This window comes from Lacerta agilis, chromosome 13 (genome assembly GCF_009819535.1).
Source record: "Lacerta agilis isolate rLacAgi1 chromosome 13, rLacAgi1.pri, whole genome shotgun sequence".
In the NCBI taxonomy this organism is placed as follows: Eukaryota; Metazoa; Chordata; class Lepidosauria; order Squamata; family Lacertidae; genus Lacerta; species Lacerta agilis.
The window spans coordinates 23738508-23751098 of NC_046324.1; the positions used below are offsets into that span (position 1 = coordinate 23738508).

The window sequence follows — 12591 nt, forward strand, 5'->3', positions numbered from 1 at the left end:
CTGAAGCTCTGGAGAGCTGCTGCCAGTCAGTGTAGACAATACTGAGCCAAATGGGCCAACTGTCTGAGTCAGTTTAAGGCAGCTTCCTATGCTCCCAAGAGACAATGCTATAGCCCAGGGGTCAGCAAAAATGTTTAGCAGAGGACCGGTCCACTGTCCCTCAGATCTTGTGGCGGGCCAGAGAAACAGCACCGGGGGGGGGGGAGCTGGAAGTAGAGGCGAGGGGGGCAAGTAGTCCTCCTCCCCAGCCCCCAGCCCCAGCCCCAGCTGGTGCGCTTACCTTCCCAGGGGCTGCAGCCACCATCACCACCACCACCGCTGCTGCTTCTCGTGGGTAGGCAGAGCGAGCTCATCCAGTCTCCTCTCTGGCCCACAGGAGTACCAGGGCGACAGCAGCAGGAGGAAGAGACCAAGCGGCAATGGGAGGAAGAGGCCAAGTGGCGGCAGCTCTACCAATCAAACTCCACCCCTGGTTTACCTCAGCGCGGCGCGGGGACGTTTCTGCCAATCAAATGCTGCTGAGGTAAACCAGGTGCAGTGTTTGAGTGGCAAAATCACCAGGAGTCTCGGCTTCGCAGCACAGGCCGGATTTAGGACCCAGGTGGGCCTGATCCGGCCTGGGGGCCGTAGTTTGCCGACCCCTGCTATAGCCCCTTCAAATATATGAATAAGCTGGGTAGAGTTGGAGAAATGTGTTTTGGGTGGGGAAGTGGTGGAAACTCCTGACTTTCACAAGGCTGGAATGCAAACTACTGCACAAGGTAAGAAGCACACCTGCTGCCCCATCCACCTTCACCTCTAGCCCCCACTGGCCTGCAGACCCTGGAAAGTTCCCTGTGGGGTAATGCAGCCCTCAGGCTAAGATAGATTCCCCACTCCTGCCCTTGAAGGCAAACTTCGTGCTTTTCTGCAAAGCCGTGGCCTCTTGAGACGATGGCCCTGGGCCTCTTTGCCAATTGCAAAGCACGCCAGAAAGAGGAGAAGAGGACCTCGGGCTCAGTTATTGCATTTTGCCTTCCGCCGGGTCTCCCGGGATGCATGGTCCTCTCACTCGCTCCAGCAGCTAGAACACACACACACACACACCCTCCATCGCCTGCCTCCTCATAACACTGCTTTGCTCACACCCCTCACTGCCATCCACCGTAGCGCTGGCCTGAAGATGAACTTGTTGCCATGGCAGGAGCTCAAATGTACACAGCCCAGCTCTTAACGGACAGGCAGCGGCAGAAGTGCCGAGCTCTGCCGACTTCTCCTGGAGATTCTTGTGGATGGCCTCATTCTCAACATGGCCAGGGATTGGGCCCAACATCCGGCTAGGTCTGCCTCGGGATGTCTGGAAGCCTTAAATCACTCTTTCTCAAATTACCAACTGCCCAGCACACACTCAACTTCCCCTCCCCACCCTAGGCTCTCCTCGCTCTGCTCATGGGGGGGGGGGGGTTCCTTTTAAAGCAGACAGGAGAGTAAGACAACCTCCCTTGTATTTATGTTTATTTAACCACAGCGGCAAGGAATCACTATGCACAGAAGTAGAAGGAGGAATGAATACCCTTCAAATGGCTGATGAAAATCATGGAATACGCAGAGATGGCAAAACTGACGGCGCTGATAAGAGGCACGAGTTTAGTATCTTTCAAGGACTGGAAACCTTTTCTCGTCTATTTAAAAATACCTTTTCATATGCAAAGTCCACAGTGGGGTTTGAAGTTTAAGAAAAAGAAATAGCAGAACATAGTTAAGAAACCAGTTAAAGAAGATGAAACTGGATGCGATAGAATTTTAAAATGCAATTGTGTGTAATCGTGATTATAAATATCGAGGATGGGTGAGCAGGAAGTCATTAGTATTCCAGAATAGGATTATTACCGTTGAGTGGCAAAGTGTAACTTTGAATCTTGAAATAAAATAAAATATTAAGCGAGTTTTCTCCCAGAAGACTCATTCAGAGGCTCCAAAGGCAGCCAAGACTCTGCACTGGGGGTGACGGAATGAACCAGCCCCACCCACTGCCAAGACATGGAAGAACTGCTGGCCGCAACAGGAGAGGCTGAGTGGAAGGGGAAACTGACAACACAGACAGTGGAGGAGCTTCATGCTCCGGCACCGGGGGTTGGGAAGCAGGTGAGGGCGGGACTGGCGCGCGTTCTGGGGGTGTGGCGTGCCGCCCACAGGGGCAAGGTGTGCATTCTGGGGCGGGGCGCACCACCCACAGGGGCGTGGTGCGCTCTGGGGGCGTGGCGCACCGAGATGGAGCCCTATCAGGATCCCGCTGCCCCCTACGCCCCGCCCTTCCTGCGCCAGTGAACACAGAGATTCAGGCACTTTGAGCTCCAACAAACAAAGGATTCTGCCGCTGATCCAAATGGCTCGACACTCTCTGCACCACGGGAGGCAATCACTTGCTCTCCAGGTGTCGTTGGGGGCCATGCGGGTGCCCATTGCTGTGCCGCTGATCTGGAAAGAGAAGTTGCTGAATTGCAACTTATCACCAAACTTAAAACCATGGAGAGACCTGGTCTGAATAGAGACATTGGATTCTTATCTCATTATACATGACAAAGCTATTCTTAGCCATCTCACTCTTTGCCATTCCCACCACCCTTCTGAGTAATGCCCTTCCCCACCCTCTCACTATATATAAGGATCTGGTGACTTCTGTTTCAGTGTATCTGAAGAAGTGTGCATGCACACGAAAACTCATACCAAGAACAAACTTAGTTGGTCTTTAAGGTGCTACTGGAAGGAAAAAAATTCTATTTTTTATTTTGTTCTGAAAACAACAGCCGTCTCCCCACTTGCAATTCTCAGCAACTGGTTCGGAGGCCATCCTGAGCTAGAAGGGCTTGTGGATATGTCCCAAATCAACAGGAGTTGTTCTAGTCCATAAGAACATTAGAAGAAACCCTGCTTGATCAGGCCAAAGGCCCATCTAGTCCAGCATCCTGTTCTCACAGTGGCCACCCAGATGCCTGTGCGAAGCCCGCATGCAGGACCCAAACAGAATAGCCCTCTCCCCTTCTGCAGTTTCCAGCAAAGGGCAATCAGAAGCATTGTTGCCTCCGACAGAGGAGGCAGGACTTAGCACCACCACTCCTCTGCATGCCACCTGGATGCTGCCACCAGCCCTTTGCCCCCCCTGTGCATCAGAAGGCAGTCCTTGCTTCCTTTCTGGAGCCTCGCCTCACAGCAAAATCCCGCTTGCTGCTCCTCTGCCTTCTTTCCAACAAGGCCTCTTGCCTCCATTGTTCCCTTCCTGTGACCTGTGAAAGCCGAGCCACTGAGCTCAGCGAGGGTGGTGGGCGCAAGAGACGGCATCAAAGGGACGCTAGCAGAGGGGGGGGCTGGGGCCTGATCTTGGCCTTGACAAAGCACTGCTGTTAATCAAGTGAGAGCTCAAGGAGGTGCCAGCTTATTTAGCTGTGGCTCCTCTTCAGAAAGGGTTGGGGGGGGCGGGGGAAGAGAGTCGAGAGGCCAAGCGGCCGCTCCCAAACCGAGAAGGGGAGCCAGAGAAGGGGAGATGCCATAAGATGGTCAGCAAAAACCTTTTAGGCTCCAGACTAATGGTCAATTCAGACACACATTCCAAGCAAAAGCAACCCTAGCTTTATCAAGCACCCAGAGAACCTCTGCTTTTGCTGGATTCGATACTACAATCCCAATTGCGTTAAACTGTGCTGCCTGGCTGCATTCGTAGTTTAGGAAGCTGGGAAAGAGGGTTCTTCCCAAGAGCTTCACTTCTTCCCCTCCTGCACTGCCCTTGCTCCTACAGTGCTAGTTATGTTAAACCAAAGTTATGTCAAACCGTTAGTCCCTCTAGTTCAGTACTGTCTACACCAGAGCTTTCCAAACTTTTCATGTTGGTGACACTTGTTGGAAATGCGACGTTTTGCGACACATTAATTCAGTTTTACTAGGACACTGGAGGTTAAATGAATCCCTTTCCAACCCCTCGAGGAGTGCGGGGACAGCTACACACTGCAGCCGACACACTAATGTGTTGCAACACACAGTTTGGAAAGCTCTGGTCTATGCCTTCTGGAAGAGGCTCTCCAGGGTTTCAAACAGGATGCCCTTCCCAGTCCTACCTAGAGCTGTTGGGAATTGAACCTGGGATCTTCTGCATGCCAAGCAGATGCTCTGCCACCAAACTACAGCAAAATGGCATAGAGCCCTCCATATCACAATCGTCTCCAACCTGATCCCCCCCCCAAAAAAATGAACTATAACTCCCACCATCCCTGATCATTGGCAGAGACTGATGGCCAGTGAGAGTCCCATAGCACCCAATGGGGAGAAGGCAACCTTAGCCTTTCTAAACTAACCTCCCCACAACTCTGTAGCTGTCCCTCCCTGGGAAGGGGCTCCAGCACTTTTCCCCAACGGGTTTCCCTTTGCCCTCCCCCCCCCCCGCCATATGGCATTTGAAAGGCAGTCCACTCTGCAAGGAACTCAAGTGCAGAGCTCGGCCACTTTCCCACCGCAACTTAGCTAAGAATGCATTATGCAGATAAAAGGCCACTAGCCTGTTGGGCTACACCTGTTCATCTTTCTTGCAGGGACCATTCCTGTCTCTGGGGCTGTTTACCAGGGACGGGGCTTTGTCTGTTCTGCTGCCTTCTCCCAAAGGCAGGAGGGGAAGGAGCTGCCTGCACTTGAGCTCGCGCAGGGCCCTCCTCCTGCCTACATCTAGCAGTGTGCAAGTATTCAACGCCCTGGGAAAGAGCAAAGAATGAAAATGGCCAATTGTTTGTGGCTGAGCACCCTCTCCAAGCAGGAAAATTGCAAGGAGGTGGCAGAAGAAAAGAGAGGAGGGGAGGAAAGAGTCCTCTCTCACTCATACACCCACCCCCCAAAAAAATCTGAGAGGTAGATGTGAAAGAAGGTGGCAGTTGTGTGTGCTCTGAGAACAGTTCCCAGTCCTCTTAAGGATGCAAACCCAGCGAGGAAGGAGGCCTCTTTTTCAATCCCTCTCGAGAATCCACATCGCTTGGGCCGCATCTCCCAGGCTCCGCAAAGCAAGCAGAGTTTCGCTTTCAGCAGCGCCCCATTCAGCTCTGAACAATGAGGGACAATAGGCGGAGGGGAAAGGGTGGCCGTCTTTGAGCTGCATTCAAGAGGCCATCTGCTCCAGACGTCACGGCCAAGGCTGGGAACCAGGGAAGCTCCCAGGTTCAGCCTTCATCCGAGCCACTTCGCAAGCGGTCCTCTGGCAGAGCCGGCTGACCCCGCCTTTGCCGCCGCCAAGCCAACTGTTAAAAATCAAGTCTAAAAAACGGGCCTCCCTTTAAAAAGCCAAGATGCTACATCTGGGGATGAGCGGCCGGGAAGGCAGAAATGCCTACTGCAGTGGCAGGGTTACCCTTTCCAAACCAAGGGCCACATGCCACTCTGGGCAATCTTCCGAGGGCGACATGTCACTGGTAGGTGGAGCCAGAGGTGAAAGCGGGTGGAGCGACAGCTGTCAATTTCAGCTTTGCATAGCAGGCTAGTTTCTGCACACAGTCACACCCCTCTCTCTATCCTGCATACAGGGAAGCAAGAGGACACATCCCAGCAAGGCCAAAACACTCCCGATACTATGCAGGGCCAGTGGGAAGGCTTGGGGAGAATTCAAAGGGCCAGTTGGGTTCCCCACCTTCTGAGTTACCCTGCCTGATGCCTAAATAATATACAAAAGCCCTTCTCCAAATTAGGAGAGAGGGCCCTTTTCCTTGATAACTCTCTGGGTTTGAAGCATCCTCCGGAGAGATGCCTGTCTGGCATCCAACTTGCTGAGTTTTAGTTTCTGGCTAAAACTTGTTTAATGCGTCAGGTTTCCCCATGATGTTGTTTGCTGCTGCTGCTGCTGCTGCTACTTTACTGCTATGCAAAAGTGGCTTGGGAAAACGTGTCCATTCAGCAAAATTGCATTAACCTGCTGGTGAATGTCATGAGGGCTTCTTGAAAATCGCAAACTGGTGCAGAAATGTGGCAAGCTGAGCTTAAAGAACAGAAGATTGAGAAACTGGAATTGGCAGGTTCAGCCACCCTGACCCTGGGGACGGCAAAGGATTGGCCAACAACCTGAAGCCTGCCGTGAAGTAAACACCCAGAGAGATAAACTATACATGGAGCACGTCCAATCCAGAGAACCATGCAAGATGATAGAAGGTGACATGATTTTTTTTTTAATAAAATTACACATAGCACAGAGGAAGTGGATAGAGAAAAGTTTTTCTCCATCTCTTACAATGCTAAAACCCATAGACATCCAATGAAGCTGAATGCTGGAGATTCGGGACACATAAATGAATGGCTACTAGCCACAAGAGGCAGCAATGCTGCTGAAGACCAGTTGCTGAAAACCTCTGGAGTGGGGGAGAGTGTTCTTGCAATCAGGTCCTGCTTGTGGGTTTCCCACAGGCATCTGGTTGGCCACTGTGAGAACAGGATGTTGGACTCTCTGGGCCACTAGCTCTTCCTACATCCTTACAAAGCAAACATACAGTTATTCCAAAGATGTCCTTCGGCAATTGCTAGGGACCCCCTTGCGATTTCTATGTGCTGCGATTTGATGGCTGTCACAATGCCAAAGCCTTCTCGGTTTTGCAAGACAAGTTTAAGATGATAAATTGTTCAACAGGATTCGCCATTAATGCAACGCCTTGGATAAATTTCCCCTGAGCTGCCTGCAAACAACTGGGTGATGCTCCTACCTGCAGCAGGCAGATAGGAAAAGCCAGCAAGCAACTTATCCCCATCGCGTAAGAGAGGGAGGTCAATTTTTAACATACCTTGCATGATTACAGTCCCAGAACCCATGCAGTGCACCTGGCTGTGTTTGAGTACGGAATTCGTCTAAGATAATACAACCTTCCAAGATTATACAGTAATCTTATAATTATACAATAACAATCAGGGATGCATTGCAATGATCAATGCAGATCTCCATGTCTTGCCTTTCAGCGAGATCTACTATTTTCTGTTTATGTACTTGAGAAATCATTTGGAGTGCTCTCTAGTATGTATCTTCTTTTGGAATGACTAAAGGTGTGTTTTCCATGAAGTAGTAGTAGTAGTAGTAGTAGTAGTAGTAGTATTTATTTATTTATTTATTTATGCATGCCCCGCCCATCTGGCTGGCTTTCCCCAGCCACTCTGGATGGCTCCCAACAGAATTATTAAAAACACGATAAAACATCAAACGTTAAAAACTTCCCTAAACAGGGTTGCCTTCAGATGTCTTCTAAAAGTCAGATAGTTCTTTATCTTGTTGACATCTGATGGGAGGGCGTTCCACAGGGCAGGTGCCACCACCAAGAAGGCCCTCTGCCTGGTTCCCTGTAACCTCACTTCTTGCAGGGAGGGAACCGCCAGAAGGCCCTCGGCGCTGGACCTCAGTGTCCGGGCTGAATGATGGGGGTGGAGACGCTCCTTCAGGTATACAGTGGTACCTCAGGTTAAGAACTTAATTCATTCTGGAGGTCCATTCTTAACCTGAAACTGTTCTTAACCTGATGTACCACTTTAGCTAATGGGCCTCCCACTGCCACCGCTGGGAGCTGTAGTTTGTCAAGGATGCTGAGAGCTCTAGGAGAACCCTATCTCCCCCCACCCAGAGCTACAATTCTCAAAGGGATTTAAATGTCTCTGTGAATATGGCATCTTTGGACTTCCCCAATGTTCCAACACAATTCTCACCAATAAAAACATTATCTAAAAATGTGTACAGTGGTACCTCAGTTTACGAAATTAATCCGTTCCGGAAGTCAGTTCTTAAATCGAAACTGTTCTTAAACCGAGGCGCGCTTTCCCTAATGAGGCCTCCCGCATCCAGTGCCCTTCCACCATTCAGATTCCATTCTTAGACAGAGGTAACGTTCTCAAACCGGGACACTACTTCCAGTTTTGCGGAGTTTGCAAACCGAATCGTTCTTAAACAGGACTGTTCTTAAACTGAGGTACCACTGTATTGACATAAAATACTTTCTTTAAAAACACACATTTAAATGTAGATTTTCTTCCATTTTTTTAATTATCCTGCAAACTAAAAAAAGAAAAAGACCTTTCCTTCTACACTGCAGCCCTAACTGCAGACTATGGGATTCCCCCCTCCAATCTTTTAGAAAGAAAAGGGAGCTTCAGGTGTAGAGCCCCTCACCATGCTTAGGTAAAGGTAAAGGGACCCCTGACCATTAGGTCCGGTCGTGTCTGACTCTGGAGTTGCGGCGCTCATCTCGCGTTAATGGCCGAGGGAGCCAGCGTACAGGTTCCGGGTCATGTGGCCAGCATGACTAAGCCGCTTCTGGCAAACCAGAGCAGCGCACGAAAACGCCGTTTACCTTCCCGCCGAAGCGGTACCTATTTATCTACTTGCACTTTGACGTGCTTTCGAACTGCTAGGTGGGCAGCAGCAGGGACCAAGCAACGGGAGCTCACCCCATCGCGGGGATTCAAACTGCCGACCTTCTGATCAGCAAGCCCTAGGCTCTGTGGTTTAACCCACAGCGCCACCCACGTCCCACCATGCTTACTGTCACCCAAATACTTAGAAATCTTCTGATCACCATTTAAAAACCTGACCATTCTAGCAATTATCACCTGTGCTCCATCAACACCTTCCAGCCAACTTAGCTACTGCACATCCATTAATGTCCAACAGTAAACAAAGGCAAAGTAAAGGATTTGCAAGATGGAGGAACCTCCTCAACTTACTTGCTGCTTGGATCCTGGCTTTGCGGCTCACCACCATCCCAAAGCGATTCCGAGCCATGCAGTCGTACTCGCCTTCGTCCGAGGACCCATCGCCCTTCAGTTTCTGGAAGTGGGAGAAGTACAGCGAGCCATTGGCGAGTGTGAAGGAGTCCTCTTTGTCCACCACCAGCACCCCGTTCTTGCGCCACGTGATGCTGATGGGCTGGATCCCTTCCACCTGGCAATACAGCTCCAGCGGCTGCTCCTGAACAGCTATGTGATCACTGGGCTCGATGGCAAAGGCGAGTTCAGTGGAACGGCTCAAGTCTGAAACACAAGAGAGGAGGGAAGGGGAAGGAGAGGTCATGTCCAGGGCCACAGAGACACAGTCTTCCCGCTCTGGCAGGGATCACCAACCAGGAAGCGGCCTTGTGAAGTGGGTCAAACCACTGGTCCGTCTTGCTTAGCACTGACTACAGTGATGGGTCGTGTGGTACTCCAAAGATCTCAGGCAGGGTCTTCACCAAACCTAGTTGGAAACGCCAAAGGATTGAAGATGGAGCCATCAAGCTGTGGCCCTTCTCTTAGTGATAAATATTCCTCATGGTTTATAATGGAGAGCTAATTTAAATGTCAACATAGGAAGCTAGTCCAGTGTTAGCAACTCAGATATATAAGCTAATTGCCAAATGGCACCTTAAGCCTAGATTACAGTAACCACAACATAGTCTCTAGGCGCCTTTTTTCCAAGGAGATTATTCATTCATTCATTCATTCATTCATTTCTATACTGCTTTATATTTTAAAGAAAATATAGATAAAGTGGTTTTCAACACATTAAAACATCAAATAGATAGAACAATCCAGAATAATGCAAATTCAAGCTTCAAGGACAATACTTTGCATCCTTCTCTAAGTGACATTTTGATTTCTCCATATTTTGTTACCTACTTAATATATATAGCTGCCCCACAGCAGAAGTACTCTAGGAAGCCAGTGTGGTGTGGTGGTTAGAGTGACACGCTAGGACCTGAGAGATCAGGGTTCAAATCCCAACTCAGTCAGGAAGCTCAATGGGTGACATGGGCCAGTCACAGCCCCTGAACCTACCTCACAGGGTTGTTGTAGGGATTAACTGAGGAGGGGGGTGAACCATGTACTCCTTGGAGAAAAAGGTGGGATATAAATGCAATAAATAAGCTGTTCTGTTTACCTGCTTAAGAAGGCTGGAGAGGCCAGCTAGATGGAGATGTCAGCCGCCAACCTGGCCTCTAGAGATCGCAACCCATGTTAGTCACAAAATGTGCCTGGCACCTGGCTAATTTCTAACACTGGAAGCTATGTGATCATTGAGTCACCCATTGGTCCACCTAGCTCAGTGCTGTCTATAAAAGGAATAAGATGCACAGGTAAGAGTTACTCAGGTCTGTCGTGGGACTAACTTGCAAGGAAGCCGGAAAACCAAGTTTCAAGGTTTGCACCTGGGAATGCTAAAAATGTGTATGTGACCTGCAGAGCACAGGACACAGAATCCGGCAGCTGGGAGGGGGGGGGGGTGTTCATCTAGTTCAATTGCCTGCTTGAAGCAGGAAATCCAGAGTTAGAGATTTCCTCCTAATGTTCAACTGAAACTTGCCCTCTTGTAGCTTAAATCCATTAGGTCTAGCCCAGTCCTTCACAAGAGGAGAGAACACGTCTTTACGTTCTCATGTGGGGAACCCCTCAAGTTTTGAAAGGGTGCTATAGCAACCACCCCCAGGGTTTCCTCCTCTAGGTTAGAGATGGGTCAGTTTCCATTTTCCCACATTTCCCCCATCTTTAAATTCAGTTTTCCACATTTCCATGTCAATTTTTGTTTCCAAGAGTCCTTGTGAAAATCCAGCAGCATGAATTCAGTGCAAATTCGTTCGAGTATACAATTTGGCCATTTGCATATGTAACTTTGACTGATTTAATAGAATTTTTGACTGTCGATTTCACCAATAGGTGAAAACTTTACCTCGGTAGATGCATTTTTGCACACACAGAGAACCATAGCTGTCAACTTTCCCTTTTTTGCAGGAAATTCCCTTATTCCAGCGCCATTTCCCATTGCAAAAAAAGGGAAGGTTGACAGCTATGGCTGTTTCCCAATGCAAGAAAAAGGAAGGTTGGCAGCTATGCAGAAAACTGCATTGCAGGATTCTGAGTAAGGCAAATTTGAAAGGATGGCTCTATTGGGGTTCGCATTAAGTTTCAGAAAGTGCAAATTAGATGGATTTCTCTTTAAATGGAATCCAAGCTTAATTCCCGCAGCCCAGCAAGAAATACGATTCCCTTGGATCAATTCAGCCCTGCTCCACAGCACCTATCTGCCTTGTTGTTTAGAAGTACAATACTAACCATCCTGTTTACAAGACAGGCAGCTCTTTAAAGAGGGAGAGCAGAGGGAGAGAGGGAAATCTTAGATGAGTCTTTCCGCGACAGGATGAAGCCTGGTGTTTTAAGATGCTTAATGGGTTAATAAAAGGAGGCGGACAAAGGCCATGTTTATTCTCAGCCTCCACTGCTGAAATGGAGTCGCCATTTGGAAAAGTTCCTGCAGCCTCACCTCTGACATGCAGCTCGGTAACCCAAACCCGCCTCTTTGTCTGCCCAAGTCCATCTGCCTCATCTCAGGTTTCACTCCATGCTGATCCTCTCGTAATCCAATTTAAGTTGCCATATACAAGGCGAGAGGGGGAAATCTGAAAGTGCCCAAGTCTCCCAAAGTATACGGGTTCTCGTTTTTGCAAAAAAGTTCCTTTCAAAGCAGAATAGAGGTTGCGGGGAAAGGTGCGAGCAATTCCATCCTCTGCCAAGCAGGCTAAGTTGAGGGCTGGGGAGCAGCCAGGCCTTAGTCAGCACAGACCAACAGCAGAGGCGGATTTGGCCAGTGCGACCAGTTCCGCTACACTATGACGCAGCGAATTGAGCAGAACGGAAGGTGAGAGGTGGGGACGCTGAATTTTGGGCTGGCACAGGGCGGCGCTGAAATTCGAAAGACCAAAGTCTGCCCCTGCCAACAGAGATGCTGAGGCTCAGTTGAGTGTCGGGGGGTGGGGGGCATTGCTGCTGACACAAGTCAAAACCAGAAAGGAGCCAGGTCCTGCTACCTTAGTCACCACTTTAAAACGTTTGAAATTAGCCAGGCACCACGCAGAATTTGCACCAGGATTTCAACCACTTGCAACCAAGTGAAGATGCCTGGGCACTAGGATGGCACCTGGCATCTCCACCATCTGGATGCATGCCAGGGGATCCTTGGATCTTGCCTGTTTCCCCCACACTAACACCACATCCTGTAGAATTCTATCAATTCTTTTTTATCTACACAATCAAAATGAATTTCACAGGAACCAAAATGCTTTTCCTGGGCAGCCTGAGCAGGAACAGTGAACAATGTTAATTTTGTCTTCACTTACCCCACCCCACTGACCCACTCACAGTTGTGAAGAATATGAATGAATGGTCCGTGTCACCGTTAAGAAAAAGAAGTAGGAGTCAGTGTTAGAAACTGGGATAGGAAAGCTAGAAGACAAATGGCTTCTGGGACCTGGGTTGTGGGCGCCAAAACAGAATGTCTAGTTGCCACTGGGGGCGCTCGGCAACACATTTTTGTTATTATTTTGATAAGCATGAATTAATACAAAATTCACATAAGTGACAGATTGTTAATATCACATTTTTAGCAGAAATTGTTAATAGAGTCGTACCTCGGAAGTCGAACAGAATCCTTTCTGGAAATCCGTTTGACTTCCAAAACATTTGAAAACCAAGGTGTGGCTTCCAATTGGCTCCTGCAGCCAATCGGAAGCTGCATAAGCCACGTCGGACATTCCGGTTCCACAGAACGTTCGCAAACCGGAACACTCACTTCCGGGTTTGCGGTGTTCG

The 12591-nt window shown here is 49.3% G+C and overlaps 1 protein-coding gene across 1 annotated transcript in view; it reads right to left on the minus strand.

Annotated features, from left to right (window-relative positions):
- IGDCC3 (immunoglobulin superfamily DCC subclass member 3) overlaps positions 1-12591 on the minus strand; it is a 100766-nt gene that overhangs the window by 74530 nt on the left and 13645 nt on the right. Inside the window, exon 2 of the mRNA XM_033168002.1 lies at positions 8698-9003. Coding sequence (XP_033023893.1) covers positions 8698-9003 — 306 coding nt within the window. The remainder of the gene's footprint in view (positions 1-8697; positions 9004-12591) is intronic.